General features: G+C 39.2%; 1 protein-coding gene across 4 annotated transcripts in view; it reads left to right on the forward strand.

The window, feature by feature from the left end:
• The window catches only part of gria4a (glutamate receptor, ionotropic, AMPA 4a), a 172,150-nt gene that overhangs the window by 61,339 nt on the left and 95,312 nt on the right, over positions 1–15,499 (forward strand). For all 4 annotated transcript variants that reach the window (XM_084718109.1, XM_084718110.1, XM_084718111.1 and 1 more), the window contains exon 3: positions 13,079–13,318. In XM_084718109.1, the coding sequence (XP_084574235.1) occupies positions 13,079–13,318 (240 nt within the window). The remainder of the gene's footprint in view (positions 1–13,078; positions 13,319–15,499) is intronic.

The raw sequence follows: 15,499 nt of genomic DNA on the forward strand, positions 1-15,499 counted from the left end.
CATTCACAAGCACAGCGAGCCACACACACACAGATACAGCACAGCACACAATAGACTATCACTCTCAATAATCACCGCCCTGTTTATGAAGCTATTGCGGCTCAGTTATCTTGTAAACTATGTTCTAGTGGAGAAGATCAGATATGAAATCCATAAGGTGGCAGAACTCCCCTGCCAGACTATTGATCGCCGGGCTTTATCTTTTATCTTGTCTTCATAATGCTGCTGATGAGCACACTTGAGGCCTGGTGTCAGTGTTTACCTCTCACTACTGAACAATGTTGGCATTTTTTACATTTTAAATGCGTTTTATTAGACCAGAATTTTAGTTATAATTAGCATATGTCTCTGGGAAGGAAACTACAGTTTTGATTCTCCAGAAATGATTCACAGTGTTGGAGAGTAGTAGGGATGCACTGATACCACTTATTCAGACCATGTACATGTACTTACATTTGGGTGCTTGCTGATACTGAGTACCAATGACAGTTACAGTTCTTACAGTGACTTTAAAAAACATGCTTTATTTTCATCAGATGTTCCTCACTTTCTTAATGTAACAAATTATTTTTGCTGTTGCTGCTGCTAGCATTAACAAACTCCCTGAAATCTGCGGTTCTGGTTCTTTAAATTTTTTTTTTTGATCAGTTTGCTTGTGTTGAATGAGCTACTTTTCCTCAAGTGGTATTGGGTGTGGTGATAATGGACTAGAGTATGAGTATGAGTACATTAATACAGAGCCAGATCGAGATACTGGTGTCAGTATTGTGCGACCCAAGGGAGTAGAGAAGTACATGTAAAGATGCATCTCCACCACTGGAACTTTCCCCAGGGACTAGATAGCTTTGGAGGAACCCAGTACCCAGTATTTCCAATGCAAGGTCCACTGGTCTAAATTAAGTTCAAAAAACATTATTTTACACCAAAAAGTCCCTGTTCACTAGGCAGTTCTTTCCAAATGTACAGGAAGTTTGGTGGTGGGGTTTGCAGCTCTGAACACTTGTGATTGGTCGAGCACAGCTGTTTATTTCTGCCACCAAAAAAACATGTAAAATCTGCAACCACAGACTAGCTTGTTTTTTGTTTCTTGCGCTTAGACAGTTCAACATGGATTGGTTTGAAACATTTTTAAAAATATTTTGGAGCAGCTTTTTATGCCTGTAATGATAAGACAACTTAAGATATGACAAGAGAGGGGGAAAGAGAGTGGAGGAACGACACACAGCAAAGGGTCATAGGCAGGAGTCAAATCCATGGCGGCTGCAGAGGACTCACAGCCTCAGTACGTGGAGCAAACGCTCTACCAGCTAAGCTACCAAGCCACCTTGTCTTGTTATCTAGTCATGCACAAAAATGACTTGTAAAAACATGCTGCTTTTTATATGGCAGCAGACTAATGTGCCAAATCATCAAGGGTCTTTAGACCTCAGTGGAGATGTGTGACTGTAACGGACTGAGGGAAACCGTTGTCTGCTTTAAAAGTAGTTCCTTGAGCTAAAAGTTCTACATCCTTTGAGTGGAAATGTGGCTTAACGAAGCTATCTATATTTTGCAGCAGCTTGTTCCTTACAAAATTTTTGCGGGAACGTAGCTGCAATGTAACTGTTACGACATGTGAGCTTGTAGTAACCTACAAAGTGAAAGTCCAGCATGTCACCACCAATGTGTTATTTTTATCATTGCAGGAATGTTGTCCCAACGTTTCCACTACATAGCAGTTTGGATAATAAAAGGAAAGGAAGGATTTTCTATTGTTGTTTTGCCATTGCATCTCCGATGGACATTGTATAGCAAAGCTTACATTCTTTGCTTTTTTTAAGCACCCATGAATAGTGGGGTATTTTATTTTTTTGTAGTTTATATATGACCTGTGAACAAGTGGGTACTTTTTGCAATAAAGCCAACTGAGGGGCATTGCTTGCTGGCACGTGAATTTTTTGTATTATTATTATTATTTAAAATAATTTCATATGTACAGTAACAATTTATTTTTGTTTATTTCTTTTTTACAAAGTAGTTTGAAGTACTTTCTCACAGTAGCTGCAGTTCTCCAAACTCGATCTCTATAGAGTAGCTTTGCTGTAGTTAAACTTGTCACAGTGTGAAATAATTGGTTACTATGCTGTCAAAATAGTTTCCCCAGCACTGGTCATTCATCGGTTTGGTCTCCTGGGCTAAAATTGGCTGTCAGTGTTTAAACAGCTCTGCTGTTTGCCATCTCATTTTTGTCTATGTTATAGAATAACTGACCACGCTCTCTGGGAGAATATTGATCCTCAGGCTTTTAGCTTGTCATCATAACGTTGCTGCTCAGGATAGATGAGAAGTTGTTGTCTGGGTTAAAAATAATCAGTCTGCGTTTATCTGGGGATAGACCTAATGGAAGGTAGCCTATTGGATTAGACTATTTCAGGCATGAAAAGCAGTATTGAAAAGCAATAGTAAATAAAGAGTTTTTTTCAGTGATGTCATTTGTATGGATGTTTTACCGCTACATGTTTTTTTTATGTGTGTTAAAACATCATGTGCCATAATATTACTGTATAAGCATTCTGTGTTTTTTGGGGTTTTATTTCTTGCTGAGATGTTTCTCCATTGTGCCATAATCTATGTTATAGTGTAGAAGAACAAATATGAAATCTATACAGTGACTGTACTCTCTGCCAGATGCTATTGATCCCCAGAGTTTGTCTTCTGCCTTGTCTCTATAATGCTCCTCTTTTACAAAGCTGTGGTGCCACTGACAGTATAAAAGTGGTGTTTCATTGTATTTGTACATGTCATGTTTTGTAGAGAATGCAGTCGCAGTTTTGTAACATATTGTCGGCTCCCACACAGCACAATTATTCAATCATTGCTCAAAATAGATAAAGGAAGCAGCATTTCAGCATTAATACAGTCCTTAAAAGTGGCATTTATATTCTGCACAAAACATGTACAAAATATCCTAATTATAAATGCCATTTGAAACTGTTTTATAATGTACCTGTGTTGTAAGTCATTATCTAATATTTTTTGTCTGTCTTTACAATGCCACTGCTTTGGAGAGCTGAGAGCAGCTGTCGAACACTAGAGAGAAATAGCAAGTGTTACAACAAGCATGCAAGTCCCATTCACCTAGTGAGAGCTGTGCCATTGTAATCACTGAGATCTCCCCATTCTTCTTCACTCAATGTTTGATGCACTAATGCTACCCAAAAAGCCAGGGGCATGCACATGCAACTTTATGGAAAGATACAAACACAAAAGCAGCTAGTTACAAGTGTGTAAAAGCTGACTGAGATATTTTAGCATAATAATTCATTTCACTTATGTCATATATCACGTCACTTATGTCATACGTCACTTCTCTGTAAAGGGCACTGTGACAATCCCAGCTTTCTAGAAATTCTGTTTATGGCAAACTGCAAACTTTGAAGTAAAATGTTAACAATATATTTGTTTTTAGCCAAAATATCGTGCAGTATAATTATCAGCTCATAGCAACTAATTAAACTAACAATTGTTAAACTTTTTATGATTATGTTCAGGCCTTCAAACCACTTGGTTAAGGTTAGGGAAAGATCAAGAGTTCGAATTAATCCCAAACGAGTTAGTGTCTGTTTATGACTTCCAAGAAATCATTAATAATCTTTTAGAAGGAGTAAATGGTTATAAAAGTTAACCTGAGCAGTATGTTAGCGGAGTTTGGCAGGCAGAAGGCAGGCAATCACTGAACTTTGGGTCCAGTGTTTTTGGAATAACAGGTTAGCTTTACATTTGACTAAACAGCTAAAAGAAGGACTTACAGTGTAGGACTCGTCGTCACATTTCATTGTCAAATTATAATGTTGTACTCATCTTGCACTCCTGCAGTGTCCCTGCAACCTGCCTGAGCTTCCTCAGAACTGAGGATGAAGGGGATAAACAGGATTTCAACCCATTTTTATCTATGCTCTATGGCTCCAACTCACTATTTGGACTGCAGTACTCATTTTTGGATGTGCGGTTGTTATATATTGCTTCTTTAACCAAGACCAAGGCCTCTTACTAACCTTAACTAGTGTTTTTGTTAACTAAACCTGATGTAAAAGTTCTACACTCTTTAAGCCCACCATCCACCCTGATCAACTTCCTGATTCCTGTGTGGTATGTAGCTCAAAAAATGTTTTTTGTGAACATGATCCAGGCAGCAAATATGTTTGTCACTACAATGTTATTGGGAAAAGCAAATTAGTAGTATATAAACTTAATAATATCTAGGAAAAAGGGTCATGGGGCATGAAAAATGTGCAACAAGTCTGGTTTCATTTTAATAGTAAAACCTTCTTTACCACAGTCAGAAAGTAGCAAATTATATTTGTTCTTCTCTCTGTTTCAGTGCATTTAAACCATTGTTTTATATTTAAAAGTTTGTGTACCTCACTTCCACCTGCTGGTCAGCCTGCAGTGATATAACTCTTAATTTCCAAAATTGTTAATGAGGCAAATTAGAGAATTAGACTGTAACTGTTTCTCCTGCTGTCTTCTTTGTTGCCTTAGACTTTGTACTGTGAATATTTAGTTGTTTTTTTAATCAAATTTTAGATACTGTAATTAAAATATTGTAGCATTAATGTTATTTTACTGCAAATGTCGTCTCAGATTTTGCTAATTCTTTACAAGCATGGCTGGAAGCTGGTAATTAGCACTGCTTAAACTAATGTGACTCAGCATTTTTGTAAAAGTCGAAACCTTATATTGTGTTAGTATAATACATATTGATTTGCTCCTCATTTCTGTTTGCAATTTATGATTTTATTTCACTTTACTGGTTATGAATTTTTATTAAATATCCAGAAAAGTTTTTGTCAGCTGTTTTTACATTAGCTTAAGGACATCTCATTGCAAAGATGGTATAACAGTCTTAGGCCAAACACTCAGACATAAAACATTTCTCATGTGGGTCTGAATACTTGTTCAAAATACTGATGTTATATTGTTGTTCTTACATTGCTACTGTTTATATATTGTCCAACTGTAAAATACATGAAATGTAAAAATGAGTGGCTTGAGAGACTTAATTTCATGGACATAAGGTTCTTCCAGTTACCTGAAGTAAAAACTCAAGTTACTCATTTAGCATGTAAAACTGTTGATGGTAGGCAACATTAGTTTATTTACATGATATTTCTCTTGGCAATGGAATAACAAGGCTAGTAGCTCCCCAATAAAAACAACATACTCTGTAGTGCTATTACTGACTCAGAACCAGATTTGGCTGTTCAATAAAAATATTTGACCATTTGTTCCTTTTTTTGATCAACTATCAAGCAATGCTTTATTGAACTGCCATATTGAAAGGAGTTCAGCAGGACGCTCAAGGTGAAAGCGATGTTTATGTTAAATATAGTAAACAAACCAAGTTAGCCCTCAGAGCTAATGTGCGCTAACTATGCTAACAACGAATTTGCTGACCCTAGATAATGATGAATGTTTGACTTTCATGGGACAGCCCTAAAACTGTGTTGTAAAGGTTTGTCAACGTACTTACAGAACCTGTTGGACCAAACCTGAATTTCAAAGTGAATTTAACACAACACTAGATACCTTAATGCTAGGTGTCTCACTTAACCACTTTTACGGCTTCAAAAACCCTCCTCTTTGTTTTTTTTAGCTTTGTCTTATTTTTAGCACTTCACACTTACCCATTTTTCTACCATTTTTTAACTGATCAGGACTGTTAATTAATTCTCCACTATGATCTAGTTGTGTCAGTCTGGATTACAGCTTCAATCACTGTAGAAACTCCACCACTTGCTGCAGGATGCTTCACTATTTGCTTTCCTCTAAAAGAAGAAGTCACTCTGAAGAAACAGAACAGAAGAGAAACAGGAGCTTACCTCTCTCGAGGATACTACTATAGATGTCTTAGATGTGAAATGTCAGTGTAAGGCATCGGGTGGTAGATTTCTCTCTAATTATATAGCTCATAAAAGCTTATTATTGGCATTTACTTCCCCTCACCCTGTAGGTATCACTGTGCTGCACTGTAGGTAACTCCGGGCATTGCCAGGAAAAATAAACAGTATGGCTTTTAAACTAGTGTGTATTCGTCATTTACTCAGGTGCTTCCTTTATCTTGGCCTTTACCTGCGGGTAATGAGAGCTCACAGTATTTTTGCACTGTTTCTGTGGCTGTCTGGAGAATGTCTCTGCAGCTAGAGGGTTGTTATTCAGACTAATAGGTGAGAAACAGCCGCAGTATCAGGGCAGAAAGTCGGAAAAGTTGTGCGTGTGTGTTGGAGCATGGGGGTTTGTGCTTTAGTCTGTTCAATATAGGTGACTGTGTGTGTGTGTGTTACTTTTTATGTTGTGCTGTGGTGCAGTGACAGTTAAATCAGTAGCAGGTTTATCTGTGAGCATCTGTTCTTGCTGTCATGCGAAATACAAACAAGCGGCCGGTCTAGAGACATAAACAGTGTGCTGAGAGAGGTAAATAAAAAGGGAGGGAGGGAGAAACACAGAAGAGAACAAACACATAGAAAACAATACCAGAGAAGCAAAAAGACTCTCAAGTATTGACAGGCTTTTACAGATTAAAAGAGATGTAATCAGATTACAGCTACATTTAGTGGGCATTATTAGCTGGATGACAATTTTAAAGTACAATGTAAAATAACAAAATATATACTATCATACACAGTGCACACGCATTACACTTAACGTGTCTCACAACACCACTCTGGACTTTTCATTGGGTGGAAACATAGCCATTATATTGTCTTTAAATCAGACAAAAGAAAAAACATCACAGTACAGTGGAAATTCTGCCCTCAGGTGTAAAAATGCTGTCATCATCCAGTTACTCGATATGTGATTTAAAGAAACATTCACAGACCACCTGCTAACTAGTTACAAAGACAATTGCTAACATTAGCTAAACTCACCAATGGCTAATATTAGCTACACAGACCAACTGCTAACATTAGCTAAACTGACCAACTGCTAATATTAGCTACACAGACCAACATTAACACTAATGTGAGCTACATAGACCAACCGCTAACATGGGCTACACAGACCAATTGCTAACATTAGCTAAACTGACCAACTGTTATTATTAACTACTGACACAGACCAATGTTACCGCTAGCATTGGCTATGCACACCAACCGCTAATATTAGCCACACAGACCAACTGCTAGCTGTTTGAGATTAACTCATTTGAATGCGTTCATGACATCAGGAACTGATGGAAGAAGGAAGTTTTCTGTTAGCTGTAGGTGATGATTCTGATGACCAGGATGATTTGTGGGTAAAAACACAAGCCCCAGACTATAATCATGACAGTTTACTATAAATTTGAGTGTGAAGTATGAATAGCATACTTAACAAGTATATTTAAATGTTAATAATTACAGCTATTGATCCAAACGCCTATTTATGCATAAAAAAGAAAGGAATATCTGTACAAATGACTGATAAACCTAACACCAAACATAAAATATTATATCAGGCCAAACAGTTTCACCGTTTGTAATTGAGGTAATCCAAAAGCAATGGAAAGTAATCATGTTACTTTAATATTACATTAGGCAGCATTAGGTTGCTGGCTGCATTTTTGAACAGGTAATTTGTAATAATATTGGGGGGAAAAGTAAAGTAAACCCTGACTATTGTACTGCTCAAACAACATATTTTTCTCCCTGTTGTGCGAGCTGGACATATTTGACTGTGAAAAACAAGATATAAAGTGATGTGCAGAATTTGCACATGATTGAGAGGGTTTTCTAAATGCACAGAGACACAAATGAAATGAATCAGAGAGAGGCAGCGAGAGCTGCAGAGGAGGATGCAGGGATGCTGAGGCTTGATATACGGCATTGAGTAATGCAGATAAAGGAGGAACGTTTTAAAGAGATTTATGGAGAAGTCTGCACAGAGGAGGAGAGAGGTTTGACAGACAGGGTGAGCAATTAAGAACCCGAAAAAGACAAGAGATTGTACACAGAAAAAAATCTAACGTATGGAGATGCAGAGAGAACAAGCGAGTGGGAGGCAACGAGAGGTAGAGGTAGAGGATGTCCCGGGAGACCTGTTGTGTCCGATGCTTTTACTGGTGGTGATGATGCACCGTGCTGCCGGTCCCCTCCTCTCATTAAAGCTTTATGAAGCAAGCTTAGCACACATTTTATTACAATGACGCCACTGTCTGGCACATTCCAGCCTTGCGGCGGAGGTGGTGGTGGAGGGGGTTGCAGAGAAACAAGCCCATGGAGACGCACATCAGAAAGGGAAACATGGGAGAAAGAAAGGATGAGGGAGTCAGAGAGGCAGAGCCAGGATCAGAGGGAATAGATAGAGAATAAGGGAATAAGGGAGTGTGGAGGTGAACGATAGAAGAGAAAAACAGATGAAGAGAGAGTGGATGAATGAAAAATGAGACATACAGAGAGGTTATTGTTATGTGCTCTGGGCCTGTGCGTTCAGATGTCTTGGTATTGTTTAAAAATAGAGCGGTTTGGGATTACGGCTATCAATATTTCCTTTAGTTTTGATGGAGACCCAGGAGGTGGGTGGAAAATAAAATCTTCAGACGGTGATGTCATAAAGTGCGTCTAGGCCGGTAGTTTTAGTCAACTTTCTGCAAAGATTTATCAGTTGGCATTAGAGCGGTGCTCCAGTCTGTTACCCAGAATGTCAGTTCACATGTGCAGTGCTTTCTTTTTGTTCTGCTGCCTTTCTATTTTTGCTGTGTTCCTCAAAAACAGCTGATCCCAAAGACACAAATTCATTTAAAATCAAGGGAATGGCATTTGCCGTGACACTGCTGTCAAAGAAATTCAATTGTGTGTTTGGTTCGCTTTGTCCCTAGACAGTGTAAGGACATCTTTTCTCACAGCCAAGAGCCATTTTTCATCAGTGAGCTGCCATCATGAATGAACGCCAAGTGACACTTCAGCCGCATGTTTCAGTCTGAATATGCTAGGGATGGTCCCAGCTAAATCTTTTCTTAGTCTGCTCAGGGTCATTAGTTCAAGCCACTTGTCAACAAGTCATTTCATCTGTATGACTTTTTTTAAATTCTTTACATATATATTTTTGGGGCACAAAGTGAGGTGCCTGTTAAACGCACAATATGTAAGTTCTGTCGCTAAGGGTCTCTCTCACAAAAAAAAATTAAAAAATAACAAAAGTTGTAGTTTGTTGATATCTGAAGTAGCATGGAATCATGGGAGATGTTTCTTCATTGTTAAACAACCACAACTGTTGATGAAAATCTATCTAACATGAGTCAGACAGAACTCATGAGGTTATATTATTAACTATCAAGTTTTACGTGATTTCCTTCCACATCGTCTGACCTATCCCATGCTAGCTAGCTAAGAAACACGTTGTTATCTTGAGTAAATTACATATATCTCTGGATTGAACCATTGTTGGAAACAGTTGCAGTTTAATGCACTGTCTGAGTTTTGCGTTTGTGAATGCAAACTGCTCTGTTAGAAAAATAAAAGTGTATCATTCTCCGATTTGTTCAGGAACCAGACCTTTACGCCCCATTTACACCTGGTATTAAAATATGACCTGTGTTCACAAATGTTATCCAAATTGTTGTCCGGATTGTGTTTACACTGATCTGAACGCATGCAAGACAACCTCCACAGATCTGCTCACATTCTGACCATGCAGCATTTACAGTTTGCATTAACATGTGTTTTTTTTTTCCCATATCTTGATAAGCTGGATACAGTTCGTATTTTAATACCAGTTGTAAAAGGGGGTATTCGGTGTAAACCTGCCCTAAGATTCTTCTCACCGACATATTTATTTGAAGTTATCTAGCAGAGTTTCAGTAGCAGGACCACACCTTAACAGAGCCTCTTCTGGTATAAATACTCAGCTAGTCTCTTCTTCTTTTGCTCTCATATTCCGTAACCTCCTTGCCACCCTATCTCTGCCTCATATTCCTTCCTCCTCCTGTCCATTGGGTCCTGAGGGGGTGCAACTTGCCCAGGCACTCTTCTTCTTCTTCTTCTTCCCCAAAACACAGCCAACTTGCGAAGAAGAGCCAGCTTTAGTTTTCCGTTAATAAATGACTTAAACACATATTGTTGATGGTCTTTGCTAGTGAATCAACAAGTATCCAGCAGCCCTACTAGATACACACATGCCACCAAAATGTCTCCACTATCAGTTTGCTTCTTGCTTCTTATATTATGGACACTTAAATATGGAGTCAACTTCAATGATTTAACAGAAAAAAATGTGTGTGTTCCAGGCTAGATTGTTCTCAGTAACATATAGCACCTGTCATTTAATACTTTATCACATAAAGTCTCATCTCTGTAACCATCTTTCATGTTATTATGCGTAAAAATAAAAATCATCTTGGAAGAACCTAAGTCTGTTGACTTTGAGGATGCCATGACTCAGCTCCTGCTGAATGACGCATGCTAAGTACGTAGTATGCTAGTTCTCTGAATTGAAGACATTTAGCTCCTGTCATAATCGGAGACTAAATCCCCGCCTTATCGCCTCCTGGGTGCAGGGGCCTCGGCTTTGTTTAATTGCCACAAGCCGAGCCGTCAAAGCTGCATCTCCCTCAGTGTTTACCCCCACTGAGGCTTATAGCTGATAATGGAATTACTCTGAGTCCCAGGAGGAGGGAGAGCTGGAGGAACAGAAAGAGGAGGCAGTCATCGAGGAAGAGAGGGAGAGGAGAGATGAAGGAAAGTGGATGGCGGAAGCTGGAAGAGAGAGGACTGATGCAGCGTCTGAGAGGAAAAGGTATGAGGTGAAGTGATGCACGAGGAGATCAAAGGAGGGGGAAGAGAGAAAAGGTTGCAGAGTGATGTCCGGCTGATGCCGAAAGCAAAGTCTGCAGTCCCCCACCCGTCTTACTGTTTACTCCAGTGTGATGTATTACAGGGTTGAGAGTGAATTATGACGCAGGATGGAGCTCGAGCTCAAAACATGCCAGCCTGAAAGAAACCAGCTGAAAGGATGAATTGGGCTAAAAAGGGGATGAGGGGAAGAGGATGAAAGAGAAAAAGGGGCAGACAAAGAGAAACATCAAGGAGTGTAAAAAAGAAAAATGAGTTGACACACGCTTTGACTTACTTCACTCGCAGAGTCCTTCGAAAGTGAAGCACGTGTTTGTGCGCACATTTGTTAGAATATGCAGGACTCTCCGATTCACACACCGGAGAGCTTTATTTTTGTTGTTGTTCAAACACTTTTGGTCGAGCCGCACGGATGAACGACAAACTGAAGCAGAGGAGAGATTCTTGCAGAAGCGAGATAGCGGAGGACGTCAGTGCTTTTCACTCTCCTCTCTGTCATGGTTGAAAGCTTCGGGGGGTTTTGAAGACTGAGTTGCAGTGTTGTAGTGGAAAATGACTTCACATTTGAAGTGAGCTCGCAGCTCGGTCAAGGGTTTTGTATCTGTGTGTGTGCGCGCGTGTGTGTGTGGACGGATCTTAAGGATGTTAAGCTTTAAGCAGATGGGATTATTTGACTGTAATTTCCTTAACAACTGTATAAGCAGCCATGTCAGTTTTGGCTAGTGGGAATGATTTTGTGCCAGTCAGAAAATTTGAAAATTGCTTGCTAGGGGCTTGTAGGGTAGTCTGATTTCCACCCATGTACTTGCAAATGTGTGCTTAAACTTTATAATTACATGTATATACTCAGGCTGTTCTCACTCCCAATGTGTCAAATACAGCAGCTTGGTCAGTGTCACTATGCTTCAGACTGCAGACGCTGTAGGTAATCCTGTAGCGATATTTCAGGAGGCGCCCAAGGATGTACTACTAAAAACTGGATACAGGGGACGAAGATTTTTAGTTTTTCTTGGCTTTAGAAAAGTTCTACAAGTATAAAACCTACAGTCATGACTTACTTTGTTTGTAGTTGGAGGCGTCCTGTTAACAGTTTTACAGATGTTTCTTTTACACTGCAATTCCATAAGTGGCCACTGGGAACAACTGGAAGCAAGGTTGAGCACCAACTCTATCTAGTTCTATTATAGATCTGTGCTTTAGCATCATGTTTAGATGTGTTGTGGAAGTCAGGTGATGAACTACGAAAACAAAGAGGAAGAAGAGGTGGAGTGGATGGAAGGCAAAAGGCAACATTGAGGTTAACTTCTTTTAAATATGGTACTTAGTTACATAACCTTATGTCACATACTTACATAACAAACAGCATAACTTACATTTGTGAACTTGAGTGAGTAACTTAAATCATGATTTTTTTTCCAAAACCTACACAGGTAGTTTTGTGTCTTTATTTTTAAAGTCTGCCAGGGCGTTGCACAGGAGCTGACATTGTAAAGGTACAATGTCAGAGTTAGCGTTAGCATTAGCCTTTCCTGCTCAGCTTACTTTGAGGATAAACCGCTTCACTTTTCAAACAGTTGGGAAATAACAGATAAGACTTGTCTTGGTCTTGAGAGGCTGCAGTGTTTATTAACTGACACACTGTAATATTTACCTTACATTAAGTTCAGGTTCAAGTTGTTTATTGTCATTTCCACATACAGAGTATACAGGAACGAGATTGCATTTCTCACAGCCCAAGGTGCTAACAAGACATATAGAAATATAAGATATAAAAAAGCACAGGTTTAAAATATAAAAGATAATGAGATGATTGCTAACAGGACTCTTAATGAGGCAGTGAGGGTTTTTGCTTTTAGTGCCATGAATCTGTCTCATGTCATTCTAGATAAAATAATTTAAGAGGAAACTCAACAAGATGCATTTTCATTTAGACATTGGTAAACCAGTCACATTTATGAATGCTCACACACACCACTGAAAGAGTGCAGTTTGTGGGTCTAATTAGGAGTGAGAAGGTATAGCTGATACAAGCTGAAGCTGTCACTCATTAAAATGTTTGACATGTGCGACCAGATTTCACAGTGTGAATTTAATTAAGGGCCATGTGTCTTTCCCCGTCCTGTCAACTCCGTTCATTTGTAAAATCCCTGCAAAGATCTTTAAAAACAGTGTCACTGAGTATACTTTGTGTTTGTGTTTGTTAATTTTTATCCATTTGCTCTCTTTTTTTCTCCTTCTTCCACCTCCGTCCTCTTCCCTCCTCACGTCAGTCTGTTCTCAGTACTCGAGAGGGGTCTTCGCCATCTTCGGCCTTTATGACAAGCGCTCGGTGAACACGCTGACATCGTTCTGTGGGGCCCTGCACATCAGCCTAGTGACGCCCAGTTTCCCCACTGAAGGAGAGGGCCAGTTCACCCTGCAGCTCCGGCCGTCCATCAGAGGGGCTTTGCTGTCACTGCTGGACCACTACGACTGGAGCCGATTTGTCTTCCTCTATGACACAGACAGAGGTAAATGCACAGTCACAAATACACTTACAAAGCTACAGTTGGTAACTTCTTTAGCAGACGGAAGCAAGAAGGTTGTGGGTTTGACTCCCCTTTCGTTTTTTGTGTTTTTGTATGACCAGATCACATTAATTAGATTTCAGATTAATGCCGAATGTTCACCGAATGAGCGATAAGAAATCATTAATAAAATTGTAGAAGGAGCAGATGTTCATAACGGTTAAATTGCGAAATATGTTAATGGAGTCTGGCAGGCAGTGATTGAGTAAGCAAGACACTTAACTGCAACTGAACACTTGGCTTTTGTTTTCAGGATAATGGGCTTAACGTTACATCGACAGACAACTGACAGTGATTGTCAAATTACAATCTTGTGCTCATCTAGCATTCCTGCAGTGTTCCTGCAGCCTGCCTGAGCTTCCTTGAGTCTGGAGAGGAGAAGCAATTCACTTCAACCATAGATAATTAATAGGATTTTAAACTATTTAATAGTTAAACCCTAACCCTCTAGTTCCTCTTAGAACTCTGAATGACATTTGCAAGAATCCACCATGCCTGAATGAAAACAACCCATTGGAGCCAAACAAATTATAAAATGTTTGTATATTTACCTAATTTATCGTCACTCGTTTCATTTCAGCTCAGTGTGAGAGCGGCTACGGCGTTTTGCTGCTGGCTTTCTCACCTCCTCATTTCTCTCCTCTGCTCTGTGTGCTGACATGAATGAGCTCCAGCCATGCAGAGCGGAGCAGAGGAGAGACAGGTGAAGTTACCTAAGTTGAGGATATCTGGTCAACCCCAAACCATCTAAGCCTCAGCTCAGTCCCAGGTCTTCAAATAACAGCATTTTGGTTGGGAAGCTGCATTCAGGTGAGGTGGATTCTTTCAAATGCCATGAGGAGCACTATGAGAAACCTGATTTTTTTCACATGTTATCTCTCTCATGTATTAGTATCAGGATATAATGACAGTTTGAGCAAATATGACAAAACTTTATTTTTAGAGAAGTTACTAACTTTTTAACTTTATGATTTTCTGCAGGGTTTTCCGTACAAACCAATATAAACATCCAGGGAAATCAGTGATTCACTCAGTATTATTGTTGGACCTTGAAGTTGATTGCTCCTTTTATAATGCAGGAGTGCAACATAAAAAATGCATTAGTCATCATTAGTCACTGGGTTCAGGGACTGAGGGAGGGACTTGCATGACTGGGTTAGAGTTAAAATATATGTTCATTATTTAAACTCCACCCTCAAAGTGCTGCAGTACAGCAACACTGCTTTACATCCTCTTATCTGTTTTCTACTCCATTTTCCTCCCTTGTCGGTTTTAAAGAGAAAGGTCAGAGAGGGATTTGGGGGAAGTATGCAAAAGGGGCTTTAATGCAGTATTATAGTTTATATTCCTGTAAACCACAGCTGTCTAAGGGCGCATTCACACCTCAAGGTCCATTTCCTGAATCGAACCCATGTGAGAATGATGCATTGCTTTAACTCTCCAGCCAGTCCAGTTTGCTTTCACAAGGGCTCAACTCAAATGGACCGAAAATTGTGAATACAAGTCATGTGGTGGAAATGTTGCTCAATTATTGGTCATACAGTCAGTGGGTAGAAGACAACAAATGGCCCACCTGGACATTGTTTATCAGGGAGCATCATCAGGTTCTTTCCATGTTGGTGTTGATCTGACCATCAGCAGGCTTTAGAGGACCACGCATGTGAACGTCTCGAAAGACACAGAGTAATGACTCTATGAACACTGACCTCTTGCAGGTGGCCCCTACTGGCCATGAGAAATCATGATCCTGTAATCGATCTAAAAAAAAAAAAAAAACATAATAGCTGGCATTCATTGTTTTTGCAGCAGAAATATGATATATGGTTTATATATAGCATTTTAAATAATCTAGGAAATTATGTTACAGTAAAAAAAAAAAACTACAAATGTAGGAAATATTTCCTTTGCACTCTGCTCATCAAAACAAGCGTAACTCAAAAACTAAAAAATGTAAAGAGCTCAAATAACTATTTGGAGTGTTAAGAAATATATTTTTTCATATTTCTACATTCTTTTATATTTTAGGGTTGCAAATTTAGTGCACTTTCCTTAACCGATGGTTGAAAATTCAAACAATCCTGTTTTTCTTGTTTTAAGTTTAACTTTTCTTATTCAGCATATGCC

This window comes from Lutjanus erythropterus, chromosome 4 (assembly GCF_056507025.1).
Source record: "Lutjanus erythropterus isolate fLutEry1 chromosome 4, fLutEry1.hap2, whole genome shotgun sequence".
Classification (NCBI taxonomy): Eukaryota; Metazoa; Chordata; class Actinopteri; order Lutjaniformes; family Lutjanidae; genus Lutjanus; species Lutjanus erythropterus.